Source organism: Prosopis cineraria, unplaced genomic scaffold (genome assembly GCF_029017545.1).
Source record: "Prosopis cineraria cultivar Desert tree isolate PC_DT_omini unplaced genomic scaffold, ASM2901754v1 PC9, whole genome shotgun sequence".
Classification (NCBI taxonomy): domain Eukaryota; kingdom Viridiplantae; phylum Streptophyta; class Magnoliopsida; order Fabales; family Fabaceae; genus Prosopis; species Prosopis cineraria.
Window position 1 is genome coordinate 25,599,403 of NW_026555340.1, and position 26,837 is coordinate 25,626,239.

Genomic DNA, 26,837 nt, shown 5'->3' on the forward strand with positions numbered 1-26,837 from the left:
GGGCATTAAATATGAATATATTTTTTAATAAATTTTTAAATATTAATTTAACATGTTGTGAGAAATTAATCATTTTCTTTATATCCAACTCGTATAAGTTTTTGAATCTCCTCTTTATTTAGTTTCAACTACATTGCATTTTCTTTCTTGTAACTATCCATGTTGGATTGATGTTTTGTTATAAAAAAAAAAATTCACTTGGCAGAAGAAAATTGTAGTTACATTCTAAAAATTGTTTTAAAAAATATATAACTTTTCAATTTTGTCATTCTTACTAATCATACTAAATTGTTGTTTAGAAATTCAAACAATAATAAATAAAATACAGGTAAATTTAAAAAAAACTAATTACTCTAACTTTATCTTTATATTAAGAATTAATTTTTTTTACAAAAATTTACATTATATTAAGCGTCGAGAGCGTATACTCTGTCTGACTAAACAAGACATCCATATTCCGATATTCATATTTGTTTCTCATTCTCATCCCAACCAACCAACCAACCATCAATTTCCATCGCAATTTAATGATAACAAAATTGTACACAAGCCCCAATTGCATATTATTAGACTGTCCAAGGGATCGAATCTCATAGGAGTTCCATAACAAGAAGTATTTTTTATGAGTTTCACTTATCTAAAATTATATGCAATATATAAAAGATACCTTTTAATTAATTATAATAATTGAAAGAGAACTTATTTTGGGCGCTTATTTAAAGTAGGTAATTTTTATGCTTCAGCCCCATTTGATGGGAGTACGACAAAAGAAGGCTCATATAACAATAATTCAATTAAGTTTACGTATGGTGATTAAATATCACTTTTTTATTTTAAATTATAAGACACTTTTAAAGAAATTTTTTTATCTCAAAATATAAGACATTTTAGGTAGATTAATGTTTCATTAAATACATTATTTTTAATATTACTTTTTCTCTCTTTTTAATTAATTTATGTCCCTTTTCTTTTTAATATATTAAATAATAATATTTTTAGAAGTTTATATTTTTTTTTAAAAAAATAAAGTTGTTAAGTGTACTTAATGAGGTTTATTGATATGTGAGATTTTATCTAAAAGTATGTTATAATTTAAAATAAATGGAGTATTAATCATGAATTATAAAACCAATTCAATGATTCAGAGCTGACACTCAAACTCTCCAGTGCAAGCCAACTTTAGAATCCACGGCCATTAGCTCTCAACAAGCACGTTGTCAATCCATATATTTAATGATTTTTTAGCAGATGTTGTCAATGTCAATATAGCGACTTCGTTTTATCAAGTGTGGATTTTAGTGGAAGGAAAAATGATTATTTAAATACGAAATCTTGAATTGGAATCCATAAATAACCATACTAAAAGACCTTCATTTTTTCTTAGGGAGAATGACAAATAAAGATTTTATAAAAAATATTAATATTAAATTAAATTTTTTCACAATTAAAGTTTTTAAATTCAATACTTCTTTTCTCATGTTTTAATATTAAAATCTTAAAAAAAATTAATTTAGCATTAATCTTCTTACAAGTTATTTGTCATCCTTTTTTTAATTTTTAATATCTTTACAACGATTCTCTGTTTCAACTTCGTTTTCCCAAGAGCGCTGAAATCAAGTGTCAAAAATCAGTTTAATAACACTTAGGATTTTCCTCCCTTTTCGAACGACCATTTTAGTGAAGATTCATAATACTTTTATTTTTTTTATTCATCAAAAAAGACATGCTTTATAGTATATTTTTTTTTTATTATCTGAAGTATTCCCACAACTGACAGTCATGAAATTAATCCTCCAAAAAATCTGAACTTCATTTAAGATATTATCCTCTCCCAAGTAATATTTTTATTTTTCCATGCTTTATAGTATTGCTTAGCATGCTATGACACTTGATTCTCTTGGGTACAACTTATTTGTATACCTTCTTTCTTATTTCACTAGACATTTTTTTTCATGTATTGTACATACTTTTGTTACACATGTGTTTGATATATTGATCTGTGCCAGAAATTATATGATTTTTTAAAAGGATTAACACCATTTCCCCTTAAACTTTAAGTTGATAATAATAATAATAAAAAAAAACATTGAGAGCCCTCCTATCTCTTTGCATCAAAATCAATTCAAAAAAATAAAAAAAGAGAGGGCCTAAACAACATGGGAGATGGGCCAAACTCAGCCAGCAACCACTCATCATAGAAGCATCATATCATGTCAATAATTGGTTTAACTTAAAAGCTCATGCTTATTATTTTTATAAAAAAAAAGAAAGAAAGGAAAAAAGAAAACTTAGGCCACGAAGAGAAGGTCAATAATCTCTGAGAAAAGAAATTTGCACTACGAAGATTAACTAGCTTGAGTATTAGGAAAAGAACAATCTTTTTCTAAGAATAATGATGGGACTATACAGAGACTCAACTTTGCCATCAACACAGCTAGATAGTGTAATCAAGTACATTCTGTTAAACTTTCCAACACTAATAATTAACCTAGGCAAGGCAATGACCACTCAGCACAATTTTTCTATCTAAAAAATAGCATCTTCCAATTTTTCCAACTCACAATTCCCCTCACATTCTCAACAAAAGAATCAAAGTAGCAGAAATGGGGGCAAACCTGCAGTTTTGAGCTCAACTTTCAATGTGAAACGCGGTTTTCTGTCTTCCCTACGCTTCCAAGAACTGATGCAGCTATCTTTTACCAAATATTAAGCATCTGTTGTGTTTGAATTCAGTGATAGTAGGATCTGCATTGTGCTGTTGCTTTGTCTGACTAGAGAGCGCGAGCTTCTCCATGGCATTCATGAACTTGCGCAAGTGCTTGATGTACTCTGGAAATGTCTCCAGGTTGCAATGTCCCCCACCTTTAACCCACAAAGGGTCATATTTCTCCTTGGAAAGTTCCCACAATCGCTTTCCATGAGACCAATCAACGATATCATCGTTTGTTCCCTGTTTAGAACGCGTTAGTAGACAAACAAAACTACTGTTAGCAGAGGGAATTTTGTTGACTTCATCGAATAAATTTTTCACTACAAACACAAAAGAGTTGTTCTTGTTTGCTACAACATTGTCATCTCACATTCCTTAAAATTTCAGACTCAATGGTATTCAAGATGCTCATATTTCAAATCAAAATTGACAGCTGTGGAAAAGGATAAAATTGATACTTTCTAAGAGTTAACAAAGCCAAATAAAAAAAAAAAAATCAAGAATGTGAGATTCCTTTGGTTTCTAGGTGACCCAAGATACCGACCTAAATGGTGCAAGCCTCTCTCTCTCAGATGACATTAGACATCCTAGATACCAATCTACCAAACATCACTTGAATTTATGAGTGATGATAATAGCATTGTCAAATAAAAGTGGAAGAAAACTAACGAGTTCATATCATAGGTAATGAAGTTTGCACCTAACTTTTCAACTTGATGGCGTCAATTACACAGATTACCAACAATACTAGGCACTACTTGAGTTGAAATCAAAGAGTAGCTTTTGGTTTAATTGCAATTCATCAATGCCTAACCACACATTCCATCATTCAAAAAGAAAGGCAAAGCCCAATCTATTAATCTTATGAAATCTAGGCACTGATTATGTTGTTTGGTCGTACAAGACAAACAAGGGATATCAAACTCTTCTACTACAGTCTGACCATTAGACTTCCTCACATCTTTTGATCTCATGGAATATTCTTCCTACTCAAAAGAAAAGGTGAAAGCTGTTCCCAGACTCAATATTTGTAGTACACAGCCAAAACAAAGGATGCCAAAAGAAAGAAGCGACTAAAAACCATATTGGGAGAAGCATATGTACAAAACACATTTAATGCCTATTGAGCAGTACCACTCTTCATGTGCTTTATGTTTCCAAGTGACATAGACTGCTCATATAAGTTCGCTGCAACACGAGGAAAATGAGTCATGTCTAGCACATAGAACTTACTTTATCAGGATCATCTTCAAGGGGGAGTAATGTCATAGGGGAATTAGGGGAAATCTAGGAAATCGTTAGGAACTTAGGTCAGCTAATTAATTTGCCAGGAACCCATCCAACCTCTTTAGGTAAGTAGAAGAAGGATAGACAAATAATGGGGTGAAAAATTGAATGGTGTTTTTTGTTTGGTTTTTCTTTGAGGCTTGCCATGTACCAGATATAGATTTCATTCACTGCTGACTCTAAAGTTTGCCATATCGTTAATTACTACAGAACCTAAAGTCAGCAGTAGGCATCCGTGCTATTCATTGTGCCAAAAAAAAAGAAATGCTATTCACAATGTGAATCTTACAAACAATGGCAAAAAGTCCAGAATTATATGATTCATAGTACGAAGTCACAAACCTAAAAACATGAATCAACGGTTGAATCATGTGATTCAAGCCAATATGGCAGAATAGCACAACTTAGAAATTCAAAGTCATGTGAAAGCAATGAGTTGACATAACAATATTATGTTGTTGCTAAGTGTTGTTTATGCCTAATTGGCCCTTATAAGCAAGCTAAGAAGGAAATCAAGCATTTCAAAATTTAAATACTTACAAATTATATGACTAATAAAGTTTATCTATGAATTATGTTTATGTACTTCTCTATCTCTCGTGTTGGGTTTATGACGTTATATATATATATATATTTGCAAATTGTATGTATATATCAAATATATTTCAGGTCATTTCTACTTGTTATTGAATCTTACTATTTGATGCATTCTACAATTCATGATTTAGAAGCATGCTATACACATCATGATGTGACAACCATCAACTATGTTACCACTTTGTGGGGGAATTTAAGCACTATATTGTTTCTTAATTCAAGCAATTGATGAACTCTCAAAATTTTTCACTGTTGAAACAGGATCTGAAAACCATGCTATAATGCTGTTTGCATTAGGTGGGATTTGCATTCAAATGTAGACATGAGATGACATTTGCAATTTTTTAAATAATGAATACTATAATTTTAAATAAATGATAAATCAATATAACTGACCCTCCAGACTTAATTTTCTATTCTATTCTACCTTCTTCAAGGCTCAGCCAAGCTTCCAAATCAATGGCTCATTCTCAAAACTAGCAAAATATGGAATCAAACCAATCTCTTGAAGACAACAGACTCAAGAAAGAAACTCGAGCAATTCACAGCAATGAAAGAGACATGACTACAGAAGCTGATCATGAATCATGGCAGGAAAGATATACGTACATGTATAACTAAGACTGGACAGTTGACATTCCGTATTTTGTCTATGTTCTGAAATGATTGAAAACACCTTTGTTAATTAGAAAAACTAAAGGTAAAAGATCACAGCAGATTTGAAATTCAGATGAACACACGCAAAACTTACTTTGAATATGTCAAACCAAAATGTCATCTTGACAGGGTACAAGACCCTAATCCCTGAAAGGATCGCGCTGTGAAGAACAACACCTCTCAGCTTCTGTAATTTAGAAGCCAAGTGTAGTGTGGGTCCACTTCCAACTGATTGACCGTACAAGATTAATTCTTCTTGCTCAACTCCATATTCTCTCTTCAAACAGTTATAGACAGCCTCTATGTCGTAATAAGTGTTGAACTCAGATGGCTATCATGGAGAGATTATAAATCGAACATAAGATACAAGTTAGATCAGTGGAAGGAATTTCTAATTTTGCTTTCTTTTACATCACCTTAGACTTATGCCAATGTTTATTTGTGGCTCAATGAGAGATATCTTTGAAATCAACTCTAGAAAATAATAGGAGGCAAAAAGAGAGAACGAGAGAGTGAGAGAGAGAATCATACGGTTTACTTACCTTACCAGTAGATGCTCCATATCCTGAGTAGTCATAGCTGCAATATAACAAAAGGTCCCAGGAAAATATTCAGAAAGGCTCTCTTTTTACATCAAATAGATAAGTAAATTAGCATCCTATAAGATATTAGGTCGAGTAAAATCAGATTACGGATAGAAGAAAATTAGATGGAAGCAAAGCAGCAAAATACTAGTAGAACTAGACCAATAAGGTCTCAAATTTTCCTGAAGAGCAGGCATGCTAGCTTCATTATCTGAGACCACTACTGTTTTTATCAGATTTGAACACTAACTTAGGACCTCCACTTTTTTTTTTTTTTTTTCGTAGGGTTAGAGGAGAAGCAGAAGCGAAGCTTGTTGGTGGACCATTCCAAAAAAGCAACAAGCAAACAAAATTCATCAGAACAATCGGTTTCATTTTCGTAGAAAATAAATTGCACGACGACATGCACAGTGGTTTATAATGCAGAAACGGAATCGTTTCAAAGGATGAATTTATAGGGAAAACAGCATTCATGCTGTATTCATGCCCCAAGAGCCACCCAGTAAAGCCGAAGAAGAAGGAAGGCTGAGAACAACACCCATTCGCCTATTTCTCAATAAACATGAGAATTTGAGACCCGCAAAGAACAGAAAAAACGAAACAGTAAGAGTACCTCATAACATTAACACGAAGGTGAGCTCTGAGCTCAATGAAGAGCTCTAGCATCTGACCCAAGTCAGCAGCATTACCATGAGAGTACAAAATCGTGAACCTCGCAAAAGGGTATCTCCAAAAGGTGGCGACGATCTTATTCCCGGCCTTCGTATCGAGCTGATGAACGTCCACGTTCTTATCGGCGGTGACCCCGGAGAAGACGAGCCTTCCATCTTGCTCTCTGTAAACGTCGTACGTTGGTGGGTCCGGTGGAAAGAAAGCGAATTTTGCAGCCACGCTTCCAGTAACATTGCCCATCAACGCAAACACAGTTCAGAAATTGAAATAATACACAGCTCGTGAAGTGATTTCGGCATGAAATGATTCTGGGTACTCTATTCCATACTGAAATGAAAAATCTCGTTTTTATTCTTATTTTCTCCAGCTTTTTTTTTTTTTTTTGGAAGGGTTGTAAAATAAACTGTGATCTTTTTGATTTCGAAAGAGAGAAAAATGATGATGCTGTTTTCGGATTTTGCGAGATGCTGAGTGGGGACGATGGAAGGAAAATGGTAATCCAAGTGGCGCGCGATGAAAACGAAGATGGAAAGTGATGTGTGGAAGAAAATAGATCCGACCTAAGCGGGTGAGCTGGACCTCCTGCTTCGTCGACCAGTCACCTTCCTCTGAGAAAAATAAAAAATTTATTGATTTTTTTCCAACTGCCTCAGTTTTAATTAATTGTGGTCCAATGATTGTGTGAGTACTTATTTTACGAGAAGATTTAGGTAAGTTCAGAATATGGTATACCATATTTTTGCTCAAAAAAAGAATATGGTATACCATATTGAAACGTTGATAACAAATACTTTGTCAACGATAATGTTTGTTGGGTTCAATATTTTTCTTTTTTTAAAACCTGATTTTGGTTAGAGTTTGAATCGAAATAGAACACCACTTTGTATTGAGATAGTAAGACAGAACTAAGGGAGTCTATGTTGAATCTGTCTCTAAAACTGAGAGGCTAGCCAAGCTCTATACTTTGCCTGAACTAGATTAATTAAATAATTAATTTATGTTTTAAAATCGAAGTTAACATTTGTGTGTAGAATTTAGCCATAAAAAAAAGGATTAGCACGGACTAGTTAGTTTTTTTCATTTGCACTATTGTGAAAAACCTTTAGCAGATTTACAATAGGGAATATTAAAATTCAATTACAATACAAAATGTTATGCTAATTTAACTATTGATTCTAAGTATGCAAATGTGTTAAATGCTTGTTAGATAAGTTTCGCCATTCTTGACTTCTTGTTATACTTCTTGTTTGGTTTGACTCGAATTTGTGAAATTTAATGTGGCCATTGAATACAGGATAGTTGAATACCAAAAAAAAAAAAAGGTATACTCCCCTTAATTTCAAATATAAGATCTATTCAAGAGCTTTAGTTTGATTATAAATATAAGGTCACATTTCCTTTTGCCTCTTTTGTAAAATTTTTATTTCCTATAATACCTCTAATTATTAGGATATTTCGATCTCTACGTATTAAATTTTAATCAATAAACAGTTAAGGTGATTTTGAAAAAAAAAATTCCACAAATTCCCTTCATGTTAATTTTTTGACAAAGTACCTTGCCAACCTTTTTGAACTCTATGAATTATTTTTTCCATTTAGTATTATAAAATATTTTTAATTAAAGTCCACTTTTAATAAATTAATTAATTTTTTTATAATAAATTAGAAATAACGTCTTAACAAGGGAAAAAAAAAAAAAAAGAATCCAGTAAACCTATGAAGTGGAGACAAGTTTAAAAGAAGGTTGGATTGCCCATCGTCTGGGTTTGTGCAAAATGTCAGAGATGTCCATCATTGAATATCTTAACTCTTAATCATTTAAAAATAAGCTGCGATTTTTTTTTTTGCCAATAAAATAAGCTGCGATTTAAGTCAGCTCATTCAGTACCGTGCATAGCTAAAATTACAAATAAATTAAACATATTTTTTAACATGTTATAAAAGAATGTTATTGTGTAATAAAAAAATGTTATTTTGTATTAATTTCTTTTCATCCTTAATATAATACAAACTCAACCAATTTCACGTTTATAAAAAAATAACTATATCATTAAAATTATTTTAAAAAATGTAACTTTTAAATTCTATCTTTTTTTGTATTAATAATCATGGTAAATTATTATATGGAGATTCAGAGTATAATAAATAAATAAGGGGTAAAATTTAAAAAAAAATTGCTCTCTCCTTATATTAAGGAATTTTTTCCCCCGAAACGTGCCTTATAATAATAAATGTGTGTGTGTGTGTGTGTATCTTACAAAAACGTAGGAAGAAGAAGAAGAAGCGGAATGGGGGGTAATTTCGAGAATCGATAAAAAGGAAGTACAAAGTGGCTTGATTAAATAGTGCCAAGCCTAATCCTTAAAAATGAGTGGGGGATAGATGGATAAAGACATGAGACTTGGCAATATAATCAAAGGGTAAAGTGGATAAGACGAAGAAAAAGGTGGAGAAAATGGACGGCTGAGATTCGGTCAAAGGCTGCAGGATCTTCATGTTCCATTCCAAGGGGTTCAAAGATGCCAGAGAGTCGGACATTCTTCATTCTTTTTTTTTTTCTTAAATCTTTTCTTTTGTCTGCACTCACCACGTTTTACCAAGCCTCATTTGCCTCATCTAGGGTTTATTATTCACCAAATCATGACTCCACTTTTTTTCTTTTCGAAAGTCATAATTTTTTGTCTTGTTACAAATAACCTTTTGAAGCATATTTCCACTGATCAGAATTTCGGTTGAATTAGATCTCAAACGAAGATGACTTTTTCAAAAACAACTAGTAAATATTGATCCAATTAAAAAAGATGACTCATAACTTATATTCTCTTTATTTAAAAATATAAAATATTTTTAATTTTTTAATATATAATTATTATTTTTTTAAAATATTTCTATTGATAAATAACTTTATATTTATTATAATGTATTTAATAGGAGTAAATATAAAAAGATAAAATTAATTTAAAAATAAATAACTACTTTATTATGGTATAAAATTTAATTAAAAATAACTTATATTTTTAAACAAAACGAGTATAGTAGATAATTTATAAATATGTTTGTAAGTGCTTTTTGGACTTACAGACATGCTCTAACTTTGGTGAGCTCTCACAACCAACTCATCTATTTTTTTCACAATTAAAAAAAATTATCCACAAAAATTTTCTACAATCATATAAAATTAAGATAGAACTTTGTATTAAATTTCTTCCACTGTGATTTAATATTAGAGCCTTAGAGGTCGTAAATTTGTCTGTTGTTTGAGAAAAGCAATAGTGGAGTCTTGTTTTTCATAAGTAACGTTTTGATTGTATTTTTGGTTAAAAGAGCAGTCAAATTCTATAATCACAAGTTTTTGACAAATGACAGTTGGGATGAATTAAAAACAATTGTACCTGACCCATGTAGAATAAATGCATAATCAATCACGAAAGCATTTTGGTCGGTATAAGATATGCCTTCAGTATCCTCCCATTCTAGTTAGATTAATTAATAATTAGGGTTTCATGGAAAATTAGCTTAAGACGGAAATGTCGGGTTTATGATAGAAGAGCGTGATGGGAACGTGTCAGAGTGATTAAAAGAATGGACCAGTCCTTAGGACGAGGAGGGGCCTATAGATCTGAAAATTAGGAATCCTGATAAATGAAGGAATAAAGCTCATGTTTCTCTCCATTTGATTTTGACAATGACAACGACAACGATTTACACTAATTAGCACTCCCTTTGAGACTGAGCTAGATTAACTACCGCTCCTACTCATCCTAATTATAAAGACAAACTTAACTAATTTTGTGATTATTAAAAAAAATATAGTTATGCTTTTAAATTTGTTAAAAAAATATGCAACTTTTTAACTATACATTTCTTTGCAATCAATGGCATAATTAATTAATGGATAAGAATTCAAAGTACTCATGAACAATTTATTGCAATTGTCAATTAAAAAAAAACCAATTCTCATAAATATAATTATACTCAACAAACAAATAAATAAGGGGTTAAATTTTGGGGGGGGGGGGGAATAACAATCCCAACTCTGTCCAATACTAAAGGTCAGGAAGAGTTTTCAAAGTTCGCTCTACAATTAGGAACGAAGGAAGTAGTATCCAGTTTAAGACTGGTATGTAACTGTATTAAAAAAAAAAACTGTGAGAGATAGATTTGTCATCCTTCTGATCATATCTCATTTAACTCATATTAGTCAGCCTACAGTAACACATCGGATGGCTTGGGGAAAAAATTGGGGGTGGGGGGGACATTGAGCAATGCATTATAGGATGCTGTACCAAAACATGTTGAATGAGGCCGAGAGGGAGCGGTGTCATGATCACGTTTATGATTCATAAATGGCACTCTAAAATTTTACAATCATTCATCCAAAAAAAAAACGAAATTACAATCAAGCCATTCTGTTGGGTCGTGGTCAAAATCAATGTCAAAAAGCTTACCCAGAAAAGAACTTGGGGCTACTTGAAAGTTTTCTGCTGAACTTTCTTTTCTGTTATCCAATGGCTGTAAAGGGGCATACTGAGTCAAAAAAGAGTTTGGACTGCTTGGAATTCGGTGCACCAAACCTGAAGAAAGCGAGCGCCAAGGAGAGAGAGAAATAATAATATTACTGCTACTAGAGACACTTTCACAGAAAGAGAAGCTTTAAAATAGAATATACAGAGATGCCATGACTAGTGACTATAAAAGAATCCACATAATATTTATTGTTCTGATAAATTTTTAGTTAAGATTCAGTGCATTAAATCTATGTGCTATGCTCAGTTGTCTTGATTCTAGTATCCTGGACCTCAGTTAATACTGAAGATACTTGTCTTAAAGGATATCGATATGCATAATGGTAAATAATAACTAAATAGTCAATCATGTCACGAAAATCCTGGATAAAATATCTCGTGTTACATAGAAATCGTAACATTTCACATTGTATTCTTTTTCATGTTGTTACTTACTTTTTGCTGTTATTTAATATATTGTAGTATTTTATACCACAATATCTAAGATACTGTGAAATATAAATCAATTAACCATCCTTTTTCAGGTCAGTGAATCCCTCAAAAATGGAAAGAAAAAAGAAGGTAATCTATCTAATATTTAATAACTGTATGCTTAGTCGAGGAAGCCTAGGAATTGGTCATTTCTTTCATGTGAGTAAAACCTTTACATAAAACAATGAAAGAAAAAGACGAAACAAGGAGCATCAAATCATTAAAAGGAAGGTGGAGCTTCAGTATAGCTTGCCTTTAGTCCTTCTGCGCTGGATATTAAGTCATGAGATGCATTTCATGACAAAACTGGACCCAGATACTTGGCAAAGCACTGCCACTGCAGCAGTTACAGTCCAGGCAAAAAAAAGAAGAAGAAGAAGAAAAGAAAGTAAAATGTGAAAATGATATGGCAGAGGACCTTGCACTGCAAAAGTTATGCACTGTATAATTGAAAAAAGAAAAAGGAAAAAGAAAGGGGAAAAAAACAGAGTTCAGGTCATTAGATGGCATGGTAATGATAATGAGACAGTGCATGTATGTATCATGTTGGCAAATGATATATCCCGGACTATTCAATAGATTCATATGAACACAATGTGCAACGAGCAAAGGACAAGCAAAGGGAATATGTATTGTTTTTGCTTGAAACATATTAGGACTATGTTTGGATAACATCTAAGCTGGTCCAAACCCCAATTTGGATGTTAAAAACTCATTATAAAGCTTGAACGTACGTTTGGTTAAAAAATAGTCAAAAGCACTTTTGGTCTTGAAGCTCGTCTACATAAAAGATGAAAATATGAGCTTTCAGCTTCAGTCGTAAGTAAAATTAAAAAACCTATCCAGACATAAATAGCACCATAGTTGACTTTTACTCTAACTTTAGTTTATAAATCTCAGTTTATTATAACTTCAGTCTTGCAGCTTCTAATCCAAACACACCCTAGAAGTTCTGTGAGAATCAGCTACTATTATTTTCCACTAACCTTAGCTTGCCAGCTCCATGTGAAGGTGACAGACCATAAACAAAGGAACTAGTTTCCCGTAACAAGGATATTGCTTGTCCTAGATTTCTAATAAAGAAAAGGAAATAGCAAGAGTTAAACAGTATCGCATCTCCTACATCTGCTTTGTCCTTCATACGGTGTCCTAAGCTGCAATTGCTTCAAAATTGTACATGACCAACAGAGACAGTAATTCAGTATCCAATGCTATGACTACAAATTGATTCGTGCACATAAATATTGAAAGAAGAAATTATCTGGCCTTGTTCAAAGAAAAAAAGAAAAAAATTGAGCCTCAGCATTCAAGACTGCCAAAAACAACAAACTGGGAATTTCTTCAATAATGTGCTGAACTCGGAAGAGAATGAGATCGCAACTAGAAAACTCACATATGGTACTGGCATTGTAAGGTGCACAACAAAGTCAATTCTTAGTACGTAGTGGAGTTTAAATGAGTGAAGTAACTTGCTCTCGCTCCTTAGATGTCAATTCCTTAGCAAGAACTGTTAACCCCTCCACGAGCAGGTAGACAGATCAAATACTCTATGGATCCATATAAAGCCTGCACGCAATGAACATTTAAAAAAAATAATGATAAAATTAAGACCACAGTAGTTTAATGACAGATTGACAGTACAATAACAAACAAATTGATCAAGGAAAATAAAAAAAAAAAACATATATATAAAGCGGAAGAACTCAGATGATGAGTTAAATAGTCTGACGCTCTGGGAAAATCTTATCATGTGGTTAAATTAACTTCGTTCCAATGTGTTCGGACTTGTAAGGACCCTAAAATGATATTATTTTCATCATAAACAGAAACAATGCAGGTTACCGGAGGCTATGACATAACGTCATTTTTTCCTCCCAAAAAGGGATTAATAGGGAGGTTAGGCAACACAATGTTCAAGAAAAAATTGAAATCAAACGGAACTCAATTTACCGAGCATCGACTATTCCGCCGTTTTATCTCTACTTCGCCGGCGACAAGATTTCATCCGCTGCACTCCGTAGCAGAGAGAAACGACTCAGCCAAGAAGGTGGGCCATCCTGGCCCAGTATGTGGATGGGCTTGAACATGGGCATTAATAATTTATTTCGGAGTGGTTTTCATAGCACCATTTGCGGTATTAAAACAAAATATAAGGAAAGATGGTTCTAATATTATAATTGTAAATTTACATAAATATTAACCGTCCTAAAATTTATTGAATGAGTACTCCTGATTAACAAAATTTCCACAAACTTGAGACGTGTTTGGATATACATTAAGAATCGATTTGAGGTCCAAAATTATGATTTTAAAACATCTTATCTAAACACTCAATTTTTCTAAACTTAGTTCGCTTTCTGAAACCTAGTTGGTATAAACTTTTTTTCCCTCCATTTGAGAATCAATTCTCATCATTTAAGCATTTTTCATTTCCCCCATCTTTGCAATTGATTTTGAAAAATTATTCAAATATTGTCAATTATCAAGATCAATTTCATAAAATATTATACAAACATCATCATGTTTTCTTCATCAATTTTTTTCTATAATTAATTTTTATCAATTGAAATCCAAATACACCCTTAATCGATGATATAATATAATGGTATCGGATAATTTATGTAACTGACCTCATCTAGTAGGATAAAACTATTTCTCGTATTCAATTTTATTTATTATATAAGGGTGCAAAGCTAGTTATTATCACTATCAGTAGCTAAGAAGAAATTATACTCCCATAAATAATTGCCTTGAAATATCTGAGACCTACAAGATCAAATTTCTACGATGGAGAAATTTTTGAAATGCTTGAAGAAAAATTGGCCAGTAGGGATTTGAATATTTTGAAATGCAACAAAAGCCGACTAAACTCTCGTCCTAGTTTTATCTCGACGTTACTCCGATAACCGTGGAAGAAGATCCGTTAAGACATGCTTAAAGGATGCGCTTAGTGTCAATGTGACACAAAGATCACTTAGCAATATTACTTTGTGATTTAGAAAAAAAAAAATTCTAGACAAGATCAAACTAACTTGGTTTATATTTTAACTAACACATTGAAGTCAAAAACAAATAGGTTCAAATTCAAACATTTAAGATTTAACTTTTTTTGAAATAGAAATATAGAAAATTCAATATATAATTGAGACTCTTCAAAAACTGAAGGATGAGAGATAGAAAATGAGACAAATCCTAAATCTGCAAGGCTTTTCTCTCACTAAAAATTATAAAATCAGACTTCTCTGCCCCAACAAACCCCCCTCCAAAAAAAAAATTGAGAATGAAAACAGTCCATTCGCTAGGTGGTATATGGAATGAATCTAATTATTTAGGATTCCACAGCTCTCCTATTGTGCTGAATAAGCTGAAGCTTCAGATATGGGGCTTTAGCATCAGAATAACTCTTGTTTCAGTCTTTCTGACTTTTGAACAACAAAAGTTGAGTTTCAAGTCAATCAGACAATCATAGCTCCCTTTGCTCTTAAAAAAAAAAAAAAAAAGGTCAATCAGAGCCCCCCACCCCATTTTCCACCTTTTGAAAATTGATGCTGACACCCCATTTCCATTCGAAAGGAAAAGGAGAACCAAAGACCCACTCGGGGGATTTTTTTTAGGTTACAGTTTCACTGCCATTGAATTCTTGATGTTAAGGACTTGTTTGATTGCGTTTTCATCTTTTGTTTTTTAAAACTATTTTATAATATAATTTTTGAAATTGTTTTTTAAAATAGACAAAATGAACTAACAAATATTAGGTGTAACAAAGACAAATTAAAATTTAAACTTCCGTTGAAAGGTGTGCTTGAATTTACTGCCCCGCCATGTCTCAAATAAGATTAATTCTAATAAGATAATGCTATATGCAATTAAAAACAAAATAAAAATTTGTTTAATTATGTTAACTTAAAAAAAATTAGAATTAAATAAAATCAACGAATAGTATCAACTTATAATAATAATTGATCAACTCACCTGTAATTTTTAATAATTAAATGTAGTGTGTTTTTGAAAATAAGAAAAATGAAAAGAAAATTTTAAGACATTTCTACATTTTTGTTTTTAAAAATAAAAAACAATAACAGTTTTGAAAACAATTAAATCTAAAATACTTACTTAAACTGATTTTTTTTCCCCAAAAACATAAAACAATTTTTGCAATCAGAAATCAAACAAGCAAGCCCTTATTGACGTACTTTCAAACATTCTTCAGTAACATATAACCAGAAACTCATGGAAGAAAACCTTGCTGAATACTCTTCCACGCTCAGCTTCTAATTCCAATTTTATATAAGAATGTCAATGAACAGACACGCAAGAAGCTTATGGAGAAATGTTACAGAGAATAGCAAAATTGTTTAACAATAGTATCTCAATGTCAGCTGGAAAATTTCAGGCAAGCTTTTGGCACTATATGACGTTGATGTTACATAGGATCTGTATAGCAATTTCTTGCAGAAAAACCCGCAAAAATATCAATCAGAACAGTCATATACAATTGGAAATCTTACTCCAACAAGATTCTGGCTCGTCAGCAGTGCAAGTTGGCCGGAAATTCCAAGTGCAAGAAATTAACTTTTATTTACTCTCTCTTTTAACCATTCAACAAAAGTGTCAAGGATCACTGGCCAGGCTAGCGTGGAGTCATAACTTTCAAGTTCTGAAAAGCTTACCTGGCAGCAACAAAAAGTCGTAACATTTTCCCACGTGTTAAGGCTTTGCCTACCGTAATCAATCAATTCTACAAGCATCCATTTATGCATAGACAATGATATTTTAACAGACACTTAATTTTTCTCATTCTATTTATAAATCACTTCTAACATATTTTCTCAAAAATCAAAAAAAACCTTTAACATTATTAATTTTGTCTTGAAATTTAATAAAATTTCACATCCACCCTCTAACAAAGATTAAAAAAAAAACTTTTAATAATTTTTTTAACATTTAATAAGGGAAGAAAGGTAAAATGAGCATGGAAAATAGTGAAATGCCTTAAAAATAAGATCAAAATTAATCTTCTCTCTCTGCCCTATAAATACTATAGTACCAGAGGGAGTAAGTTTTAGCAGAGACCGCATCTGCAGATAACTAACATTTAAGTCCTTGTTTGTAATTGACTGGCTGAAATATGAATGGAGGAAAAAGGCCAAGTAAAATATTGAAAAGAAAATCATCGCGGAAAAGTAATCCTGGGTTTTCCATGAAAAAATAAACTACCATTTTTCACACTTGGCCAATATCTTATAGCTTACAGGGAACCCTTGCTAACCCCAGATAATAAACTCACTGGTGAGTAAAAACCGCCCGTTATTAAAATGTGGGGAAATGTCATTACAACAGCATTACCTCCTTAAAGAAACGGTAAAAACTACTCCATTGATCCTGGTTTATAGCCCTGTAATCATTTTGTATCTGCCACAAAATTAGCTCAGCTGTAAGAAAATAATTCCTAAAAAATATATCTTGGCACTAAATAGCTCTTGATCAACATCTCCTGACAGAGTACTAATATAATGTGCACTATACGAGGTTTAATAAGGAGAAAACTCTTCTGTCCCTAACTTGCCATATTACAAATCTTCAGAAAAAAAAATCCTCAGAGCATGCATATAATTTTAAATCATGAAGCACACAGACAAAATAACCGCTCAAGATAAAAGACTAAATACTAACCATGAAGATTACAATTAAGAATAAACAGATCAATATCTTCCGAGAAAAAAAAAAAAGGAGCATGAAAAAAGATGTTACCTACCTTCAGATACTCAATTAATAAATTGACCTGAGTAGGAAATTGGGGTCCGAGAACAATATTCAACAATTCACAGATGGTCTCAATATCTACGCTCCTTTGCATGTCCTCTGAAACAGTTATTTCATGTTTTATCAATTTAGAGACATAAGAGTTACAAAAAAATTAGAGACATGAGAAGTTAAGAACAACAAGAGTGAGCCCCGTGCATATGCAAAGGGTCCGATATGAGCCACAATGCCTCACCGTTCAAGATTTCGCAAACAATGTGACTCCCCAAACATTTCATATTTTATGTTTAAATGAGTCTGAACTTTGAGTACCTGTTAGGCAGTATTGAAATGCATAGATATAAAACTCCTCAAAGTAGCCTGATTTCATCACCTAATCAGGACATGTAAAAGAAATAAATAAAAAAAACCTTTAATGGCTGGCCTAAATCAGAATGTGAGTGGACAAAAATTAATTTTAAAGTATAAGTGAAAAAATACCTCTTGATCCAACCCAAGGACTGATTTTTTTAATTTAGGCAGGGTGTCAACCCCTAAGCATTTGAGGCCTCTTCGCCACTCATCCTATTAAATGAAAAAGGTAAACATGACCCATATAGATACTATTTTAATACTATTATGATGTAGAAATTCAAGCAATTTAACTGAGGATTAAATGGCAAATTGGCCCCTAAACTATCGATCTAAGAGTGTTTGAGACTCTAAACTCATTTTTAGTATAATGTTTCCCCTTCAACTTTTGAAAATAGTGCAATTTAACTCTTACTGTTAATAGAAAATAACTTTGACTATTAGTTGACCAAAGCAGGATATCAAAAATTGTAGAAAATGACCAAAAAATTACAATAGAAGACCCAAAAATTTAAGACCAGGACAAAAAAATTACATAAAAGGACCAAGAAAATTTTATTGGTCCTTTTTATAAGCTTTTGGGTCATTTTCCAGTCAAACTAATGGTCAAAATAAACTTTTGTTAACAGTAAGGGCTAGATTGTACCCTTTTCAAAAGTTAAAAGGGAACATTACACCAAAAATAAGTTTTAGAGTTTCAAACATTCCTAGACCTATAGTTTAAAGGCCAATTTACTCTTTTACCCTATTAACTAATGACTACTAGGCAAGTGGCATCTAAAATATCAATACTAGTATAAAAGAAATTATTGTTTACCAAGTAGAATGCAATGGATACAATAGAGAAGACAAACTAGACATCCTAAAAGGTAAAAGAAACATCAACATAAAAGTTCCTTCCAATCAAATTTAATAGCCCCAAAAAGATTTCCCCCACAAATATCAACACTGCAATGTTTAGGGACTCATTTTATTATTTATTATTGTACTTTTTGCAATGAAAACTTATCATCAAATAAATACAAACGATGTCCCATACACTATACAGCACCCCTCAATAGATCAACCTAATTTCTCTTCAAATGATGCTAACAATAACCACATTTGCCAACATTGTTGGAAAGGCTCATCTAAATTCTAAAATAGATTTCCCATTGACTCTCTTTCACTACTATTATAGTTCCGTAATATGAGACAAGTTTATGATTTGGGCTCTCATGTAAAAAAAATATATATATAAATATTTGACAGAGAACAAAGGTGCACATACACTCAAACATCCACACATAATGAAGAATTACAAATCTGCTTGCTTATCACAACATTCAGTAGAGTGAATACCAAGTACAACTAAATGACTGAGAAACAATGCTTACCTTAGAAAAATAACCCTGCTTTTCAGATTTCATTTTCCTGGTAAGTTTATTTACTAACAAATGTCAAAACACCAGTTTGTTATAGAAAAACCACAAAAAAAAAAAAAAACACTAGGTGACATACCAAGCAAGCATCAGAATTTTAATGTCTGTATGGAGCACACCTAAATCTGTACAAAGGGACTCGATTCCTGCTGGACTACAAACCAAAATGTGAAAAGTTACATCAATTGGAGTCACATAGAAGCATATCACATCCAAACAAGCAATTATATGTATAACAATTCACAGATGGCCTATACTATTCAGTACCCAAAACATCATCCATCAAAAGACAGACTTCATTTCCAAATTAAATGTACACACTCTTCCAGTTTTGTTATATTTGGCTGGAACAAAGGAAACAATATACAAGCTACAAATATATATATAATTTTTAGAATAAAAATTTGTGGATGAAAATGAATGTTTAATGTTCTGAATTTTTTTCACTAGAAAAAGGTCAGAGATAAATTTGCTTTATAGAGTAGAGACAGCAAAGTTGAAGTGCTTAAATCCTAAATAATTTTAACTGCCATAGTTTTTCCCCAGTCTGGCAGTTTCTCGCCAAAAGAAAATGCAGATATTCACCAAGTCCCATAATGAACAGACAAGCAGATGCCCATAACAAGATACCACTACTAAAGAATTATCCTTTGTAATAAATTAGGCAAGAGTAGCATTCCGAATCCTGTTATTGCTCTACAAACTGTGGATCTATGATGGAATGGGCTTAAGACTTGGGGGGCGAGGTGTTGCGTCATTTTAGCAGCATTTCTTGCAAGCAATAAGAGGCTACTGTCCACCAATTTGGAAATTAAAATGACAGTTATTATTATCTCTTCAACCAGTTAGTTAAAAAAAAAATAACCACATCACCAGTTTAAAGACTTCAAATTTACAATCTTGCCAGAAAGGGAAATGGATAACATTGGATAAATAAATAAGTTTACAGAAGCTTCCTTCCTTTCCTCATCATGTCATGCGCAAAAAGTAAAACAAAATCAAAAGGGTGCTAAATATAAGCGAGACATCTCACATCATTACATCACTCAGTCGGAAATATCAAAGTATTCAGAAACAGAAATATTTCTGTGAGCTACCAGACATAAATGACTGATAGAATTGCTTGACCAAGCATGCACTAGGCATTTGCTCTAAGTGATCACCCACACCAACCACCTACCTTTTTCAGTCAGAACCAACGACAGTCATATTAAATATGCAAGGCTCCAACTTTCAAGTAATCAACAGACTATAGATTAAGGCAGTATGCAAACTTCTCAATTCTAGATAATGAAAAAAAATGTAATAACCTGAAAATGACCCAATTAGTATCATACTTACTCAATCAAATCCATTGACTTGTTTGAGTATCTATCAAATAGGTGATCTACTTTGTTGATTTGCTTGGTTCTTGATTTCTTGGATGCTGAATAACATCATGAAATAAAACCATTAGTTTAGAGAAGTCAGCAACTTGGGAGCAATGATTACAGAAAGAAGGAAAGATACAGAGTAGAGTAACATTTCTACGATAATGTCAAACAGCTCGAACAGTCATGCAAGAATTAATGGCTTCAATTCACTCATATTCATAGCCTTTGCTTAATCAAGACTTATGATTCAGCATGATAAAATATGAACATACTTATTGATAGAATTTATAAAAAAAATCTTGACTATACATGCAGGTAGAATGAGTGTGAAAATACATCAATCAAACAAAATCACTGCCAGAAAATGTTAAGAAAATGTAAGCAATGTAAGCCCTTAATCCCTTCCAGAAAAACCTCTAGTAGAATCACCAAGGTAATAATTCCTCTCAGATCACCAAGTAACTACATGTATTGAGTAACTCCCAACAATACCTTTTCCATGTACTCAGTAACTGACCGGCCTGTTCAACAAATATATCTATATATATGAATGGCATTTTTTATCTTAAACTACTCAGATTTTGTATGGGACTATGGGAGACAATTCAAGAACACCACGGTAAGTGTTTGTAAATATCTGGGATACAAAATTGGCATGCACACGCTAAAAACATGAGTCCACAAGTTCTTTTAGATATTAAAATTCAGTGTAAATAATTTTGATGATTGCTTGACATTTAAATAACATCATTTCCATTGGATCATTTCCAGTGATGAGCCAATGTAGATTACTTTGGATGACCATCACAAGTAAATGATCATGACATAGGAAACGACTATCAATTTTGGGGAAGAAGCCTTATTAGTTCCCACGACAAAAATGGTTCAAAAAAATTCTCTAGTACAAACAAAATCAGAGAACTAAAACATCGAGGATGTATATGGAAAGTTCAAAGTTAAAAAAAAAAGATTGGGGATTTTTAACTTGCATAAACTGTTAAGAGAAAGAACTGAGAAGAAGCAGTGTGCATGCAGCAAATGTAATATAATGTAACACATAATGGATATTGTTTTGCAAACGAATTTAGAAGGTAGATGTTAAATGAAGATATTATTTAAGAACGTCGGTATCGGTAGCTCCCACTATTTGACCCAAAGGGGGAACAATGACAAAGGACCAGGTCAAATGACAATTAAAGATGGGCACACCCTTTTCCCCGTAGCCAGATAATGGAAGCCAAACTTGCTATGTAAGCGACTTAATAGGACACTGTACAAACCAATTTCAACTTATATTATAACACTAAGAACCCCGGCCTTTCTTTACCATCATTTTAAAAGATTCGGACGTCGGACAACTGCACCATAAATAAAAGTTCAGAATGTTCACTGTACGGCTGCTAGAACGTATCTCCCAATAATTCTCAAGATAAAGTATCCAGGTCTTTGTCGTAAAGAAACACTCCTTCCACAGTAAAACTCATATCTTTTCATCCTTTGAGCTTCGCATTAACACAATTACACAAACAATAACTCAAGCTTTTATTCTCGTCAGGTATTTTTATGATATTAATTGGAAAGAATGACTCGAGTGTCACATCTGGAGTAAGGGACCCAGAAATTTCTATGGACTTCAGCCATCCAAACGCATGAGCTATCTTTCGAGCATTGCCCTACCATAAAAACACATTAGTATCATCCTCCGACGATTTAATCGGAAAGCAACAATCCTGTTCCGGCAAACGCGACCATTACCATCAAGAATCACGGAAGAACGTTAAGGTCGCAGGACAACGAAGAAAATAAAATCCTAGTCGATATAGAAAACCAAAAAAAAAAATCGATATCTCGATCAGGACATGGAAGGGGAGCGAATACCCAAAATTTGAAAACTTGGAGGATCTTCGAGGGAAAAAAACGTAGACCAGAAAAGAACGAGGAGGGAGAGAACAAAAGAATTGAAGTACCGGGAGAAACAGAAAGATCGACATCAGCTGATGGGGCGGCTTTTCTTTTTGATGGCCGAGGCATCTTCGTAATGTGGTATAGGACTGGGAAAAGACGGTGCGTTTAACCTCTCAAATCGGTGACTGAATCAGAATCCTTCCAAATTGTACAGATAAAAACCCTATTCGGAGAGAGAAGACGACGAGGGAGGATCGGAAGATGGAAGGTTTAAGTGAGGTTTTATAGCTTTGGAAATGACAATGCACCTGCTAGGATAAAAGCGGCGCCATTTCATCTTTCCCCCATTTTCCTTCTGCCTTGGTCCTCCCAGCAAAAATCAAGTTATATGCTTTTGTAAAAGCAAACAAATTATATACTGAAAAATGGATTTTTCTTTCATTATGCAGCCGTTATTGACCGGGATGTATGGATTTAATGCTACCAATTAATTTCAAACAACTGCGTGTATTTTTTTTAAAAAATAACTCCATCAGCAATCAAAAGGATCATTGGTCATGTTAAAATTATATTAAATCATGTTTGTATTTGATTTTTTTATTTTAAAATAAATTTAGTCCTGAGAGTTTATCAAAGCCTAAACATGTTTTTAAGCTTAAAAATGTTTGAAAAGATACTTATAGGTCATCCTCTAATGAAGTTATCACATTGATATTGATAATAAGATTCAAACCACGACTTTTAAACCAAAATTTTCATTAACTAGGCTAGCTTTTGTTACTCTTAAATTATTTTTATATCATACTCAAAATATGCGTGTAAATTATGATTTACAATGGTTCTCAGATTATTTCATAGATAATGAGAGAGGACACGTGAATAGTAATATAAACACTCTTCCACCCGTGTTTGTGGCGGTGGGCAGAGGCAGAAATCACAGTGAATAAAAACGATAAAAATATAATAGATTGCTTCCACTATTTGAAGCTGTTTGGTTATTTAAAAATGATAAAAATATAATAGATTAATGAAATAAAAATAAAAAGAAATCATCAAAATATGGAGGGAATAAATCAATCATGTAGGTGGAAGGGAGATGTAATTTAATTTATGAAATCATTAGACATGATTAGTGATATTCATAAAAAGTATGATGATTTTTACGTTTACCCATAAGAAAAAAATATCAATGGAAGTGTGCAATTAACTTATCATGCTAAAATAGAAATTTTATTTCTATTTCTTCAAACTAATCTGCTCTATCTTTTCTAGCAGTTGAGTGTCTTCTTCCTATAATATATCGTGTTACTTATTACTCGTGAATGGTGACACCCGTGGACGAATATCCATGCTTTCATTCTTTCTCGCTGATGGCAGGGTGGTCTTCTAACTCTTCTCCCTCCATTGATGGGAGAGAGATGATGATGTGAGGGTTGGGGGTGAAGTGGAAGGCCAGATTTAAAATAAAATATGAAGTAGAGAGGTCAAAATCCATTTTAGTATTTTTTTGTGACTGAAAGCTGTAATTTTCTTCAAAGGGCCATTGAATTGAGGTTAGGGAAAGCATCCTTTCCTTCCTTGCTTTCCCTGGACTTGTCCTTGATGAGGACGACTTGACATCCAAGGGCAACAAAAACCTCTGCATCTAGTCTAAGCAATTAATTACGAACTAAGATTATGTTTTACTCTCCACATGATATAGATTTACAACAAAATTTACAAGTTACAAACTTTAATTCAAGATAATTATTTATTTTTTAATGAAAGACAATACTGCTTTTTCACAGCAATTTTGAAGCGATCCATCCAGTTGGCTCGAGAATCTGCCATTGATGTGTTCAAGATTTGATCTCAATTAGGATCTAGTTGATTGGTTTAGAGAAACTTGATCCATTTCTTGCCCCACGTAATCAAATCCACACTTTTCTTTTCAAATTATTCATTCTAATGATTCTTGCTTCTAATCAATCACCACTATGCGTTATCATGCTTTATTTTAGTCTCATTCACAATCTGATTCAACTGACACACGCGCCAATACATGTAAACGGAGAATTAAGGGCTGTAGATCTGGAGCTTGCACGCAAACGCCCAAGCTTTTCTAATGCGAAAACAGAACACAATCATAAGTGGCTTAACGTGTATGGCCTATATATATATATATATATATATATTTTTTAAAGAAACCATGTATGGCCTGCGGGGACATCAAGTAGTGTCTTGTACAGTAGTCAGATTCTTTACCATAAATAACTTTTTTTTTTTGGCCGATACCATAAATATCTTACTCATGCTTTGTTTTAAGAGAGAACCAAAGACAAAAAGGGCGGAAAGAGAAAAAAAGGGAAGAAAAGAAAAGGGTGTAATTACTCTTACTGTTGGTGATTTGGGGCAGCTTGTTTCAGTTTTTTTAATGAAAAAATCATTTATTTTTAAAAATTAATTTTATGAAATTTAGTTTGCTTATTTAACTTTTAAAAATAGTCAACATTTAAGAAAATATAACTTTCTAATTATTTTTGAAGTTATTTAAAAAAATAATCTAATGAGATAAATATAAAAAATGTCATAAAAATACGGAGATAAATGAAAATACTATAAAATTTTAAAATAAATAAATAATAAAATATTTGTATACTAGAAATTCATAAATATATCATAAAATCCAAAGACAACGAAATAATATTTTTTTGTTATTGTAAATATATCATAAATATTTTTTTATAAAACCTATACAAAATAAATTTATATTTTTATAATCGCCAAACTATTTAAAAATTATTTATTTTTTTTAATCTCAAACAATCGGTCAGTATTCATTTAGTTTTATTTAGAGCATGAAATGTAAATTAAAATTTGATGATATCATTTCATTTAAATAACCATTACATTCAGATTCTTAATCATTTAAACTTGCGAATTTTTATTTTGATTTTAATTTAATTAGACGGGGATAATTTGGTTAACTTTTAAAAATAATTTATCTGTCACAAATTAAATTAAATACCATTTAAGTTTAATTTAATAAATACCATTTAAGTTTAATTTGGTTATAGAGCCGATTATTCGGGTAGATCCTGACAGGTTAGTTCGAACTTGCTTGAAGAAATTTATGGCCAGGCTTTGAAAAATTATGATTTTTTTTATGTTTGGGCCAAGCTTGATCGAGTTTGGGCTTGGCTCGAATACTCGATTAAAAAAATTTATTTTTAAAAAATATATAAAATATAATAAATATTAATTAATTTTTTAAGTTTTAAATCATTTTATGTTAAAATATCATATATTTGAGTCCTATATATTATTTAAATATCAAAAATATATATTTTATATTTTTTATAAAATAAAATAATTAATTTTAAAGTTAAAAATTTAATTAAAAATAATTTTTAAAATAAAATTTGGATATTCGGGCCGCCTGAAACTCAAAGAAATTCAGGTCGAGCTTAATTATTTGGACTTTTTTGAAAATCAGGCAAGCTTGAGTACGAGCTTATTCGGACTGAGTTTGAATAGACCCACCCTGCTTGAATTATTAGTTCTAATTGATTCTTTTGTTTTTGGGTACATAGTTTTCGGCCCAAAAGGGAGGGAATATAGATTGTTATAAAATTTTATAATTTGCCTCTTTTCTATGCCAGACTTAAATATCCAAAAAGCCTAAGCCCATTTGGCCCAACCCATCAGACAATGTCTGACCAAACAAAAATGGTCCCCCGCAGGCGCCTTCTTAATGTTAAAACTAGGGCTACAGCTTTCGGTGTTCAGCTTCCGCAGCTGCTGGTTTATCGTCATCGATCTTCTCCAGCCGAAAATGGTAATCTATTGCTCCTTCCGTGTCATTGTTACTTTTCGTTTGTTCTGTCTGCTCTATTCAGGAGTCCTTGACTTGAGCTCTTTGATGCGTAGCCTTCACACAAGACCTTCAGGATCAAGAAGAAGCTCGCGAAGAAGATGAGGCAGAATAGGCCCATTCCTTACTGGATTCGAATGAGGACTGACAACACCATCAGGTTTGGAGACCTTTGGTTTCCCTCGTGAATCTTTGATTATTGTTGTGGACTTGGGATTTTCTTGAAAACTTCTCATGGTGTAATTGGTGTTTGTTCAGGTATAATGCTAAGCGCAGGCACTGGCGCCGCACGAAGCTCGGGTTTTAAGATGGATAGAAATGTGATTACTGGTTAAAGCCGTTTTTATTATTTATATATGGTGTTGAAAGATTGTAGCTTTAACCATGTGTCGACACTAGCGGGATAATGAGTTGAGTAGAGATTTTGACGGGTGTGTTTTTCCGTAATTTATTTTTCACTTTGGAATAACTTTGCGTCTATTAACGTGAAATTTCGGGTTTGATCTGCACTTTTTATGATTCATGGAAGTTCTATTATATTTTGTGAATGAGTTGGCTGGATCAGTGGCTAGTAGCGTTGTACGCATATAGGAATGTTGGTTTTTTCAATGGATTAGCGCATCTTTTAGTTGAAGGGTTATTGAAAGTAACTTCGGCCGACCTTTGC

At 32.4% G+C, this 26,837-nt stretch overlaps 3 protein-coding genes and 1 long non-coding RNA gene across 6 annotated transcripts; 1 reads left to right on the forward strand and 3 right to left on the reverse strand.

Moving 5' to 3' along the window:
• Nucleotides 1-2,311: 2,311 nt before the first annotated feature.
• Nucleotides 2,312-7,033, reverse strand: LOC129319327 (uncharacterized). The gene is made up of 5 exons (XM_054964360.1): nt 6,449-7,033; nt 5,794-5,830; nt 5,346-5,582; nt 5,204-5,251; nt 2,312-2,950 (listed from the first exon to the last, which is right to left on the reverse strand). Exons 1-5 carry the CDS (start codon nt 6,745-6,747, stop codon nt 2,690-2,692), a joined length of 882 nt encoding a protein of 293 aa, XP_054820335.1. The 5' UTR covers nt 6,748-7,033; the 3' UTR covers nt 2,312-2,689.
• A 4,719-nt stretch (nt 7,034-11,752) lies between these two features.
• LOC129320849 (uncharacterized) lies at nt 11,753-13,586 on the reverse strand. Of its 2 annotated transcripts, none has more exons than XR_008595840.1 (3): nt 13,455-13,586; nt 12,898-13,070; nt 11,753-11,841 (listed from the first exon to the last, which is right to left on the reverse strand). It is a non-coding gene; the product is annotated as an uncharacterized LOC129320849 (long non-coding RNA). The 2 variants fall into 2 exon arrangements; XR_008595839.1 differs by having other exon boundaries at nt 11,758-11,944.
• Nucleotides 13,587-15,721: 2,135 nt separating this feature from the next.
• Nucleotides 15,722-22,694, reverse strand: LOC129320861 (uncharacterized). 2 transcript variants are annotated; one of them, XM_054966516.1, is made up of 9 exons: nt 22,380-22,694; nt 20,381-20,465; nt 19,119-19,193; nt 18,995-19,031; nt 17,748-17,831; nt 17,580-17,640; nt 17,260-17,366; nt 16,851-16,916; nt 15,722-16,174 (listed from the first exon to the last, which is right to left on the reverse strand). In XM_054966516.1, exons 1-9 carry the CDS (start codon nt 22,441-22,443, stop codon nt 16,073-16,075), a joined length of 681 nt encoding a protein of 226 aa, XP_054822491.1. In that variant the 5' UTR covers nt 22,444-22,694; the 3' UTR covers nt 15,722-16,072. The 2 variants fall into 2 exon arrangements, with proteins under 2 accessions (XP_054822491.1, XP_054822492.1); XM_054966517.1 differs by having other exon boundaries at nt 22,626-22,684.
• Nucleotides 22,695-26,008: 3,314 nt separating this feature from the next.
• Nucleotides 26,009-26,679, forward strand: LOC129320752 (60S ribosomal protein L39-like). The gene is made up of 3 exons (XM_054966329.1): nt 26,009-26,134; nt 26,227-26,330; nt 26,429-26,679. Exons 1-3 carry the CDS (start codon nt 26,051-26,053, stop codon nt 26,475-26,477), a joined length of 237 nt encoding a protein of 78 aa, XP_054822304.1. The 5' UTR covers nt 26,009-26,050; the 3' UTR covers nt 26,478-26,679.
• The last annotated feature ends 158 nt before the right edge of the window (nt 26,680-26,837 follow it).

Excerpts from the sequence above, each read along its gene's own strand:
- LOC129319327 (XM_054964360.1), bottom strand. The coding sequence starts at position 6,747 with ATGGGCAATGTTACTGGAAGCGTGGCTGCAAAATTCGCTTTCTTTCCA. Across the intron at positions 5,831-6,448 it reads CTTCGTGTTAATGTTATGAG|CTATGACTACTCAGGATATG; the intron begins GTACTCTTACTG and ends GTTATATTGCAG. Across the intron at positions 5,583-5,793 it reads ATGGAGCATCTACTGGTAAG|CCATCTGAGTTCAACACTTA; the intron begins GTAAGTAAACCG and ends TCTCCATGATAG.
- LOC129320861 (XM_054966516.1), bottom strand. The coding sequence starts at position 22,443 with ATGCCTCGGCCATCAAAAAGAAAAGCCGCCCCATCAGCTGATGTCGAT. Across the intron at positions 19,194-20,380 it reads AAGTCAATGGATTTGATTGA|TCCAGCAGGAATCGAGTCCC; the intron begins GTAAGTATGATA and ends TTTGGTTTGTAG. Across the intron at positions 16,917-17,259 it reads TATTAATTGAGTATCTGAAG|ATACAAAATGATTACAGGGC; the intron begins GTAGGTAACATC and ends ATTTTGTGGCAG.
- LOC129320752 (XM_054966329.1), top strand. The coding sequence starts at position 26,051 with ATGTTAAAACTAGGGCTACAGCTTTCGGTGTTCAGCTTCCGCAGCTGC. Across the intron at positions 26,135-26,226 it reads ATCTTCTCCAGCCGAAAATG|CCTTCACACAAGACCTTCAG; the intron begins GTAATCTATTGC and ends TTTGATGCGTAG. Across the intron at positions 26,331-26,428 it reads AGGACTGACAACACCATCAG|GTATAATGCTAAGCGCAGGC; the intron begins GTTTGGAGACCT and ends GTGTTTGTTCAG.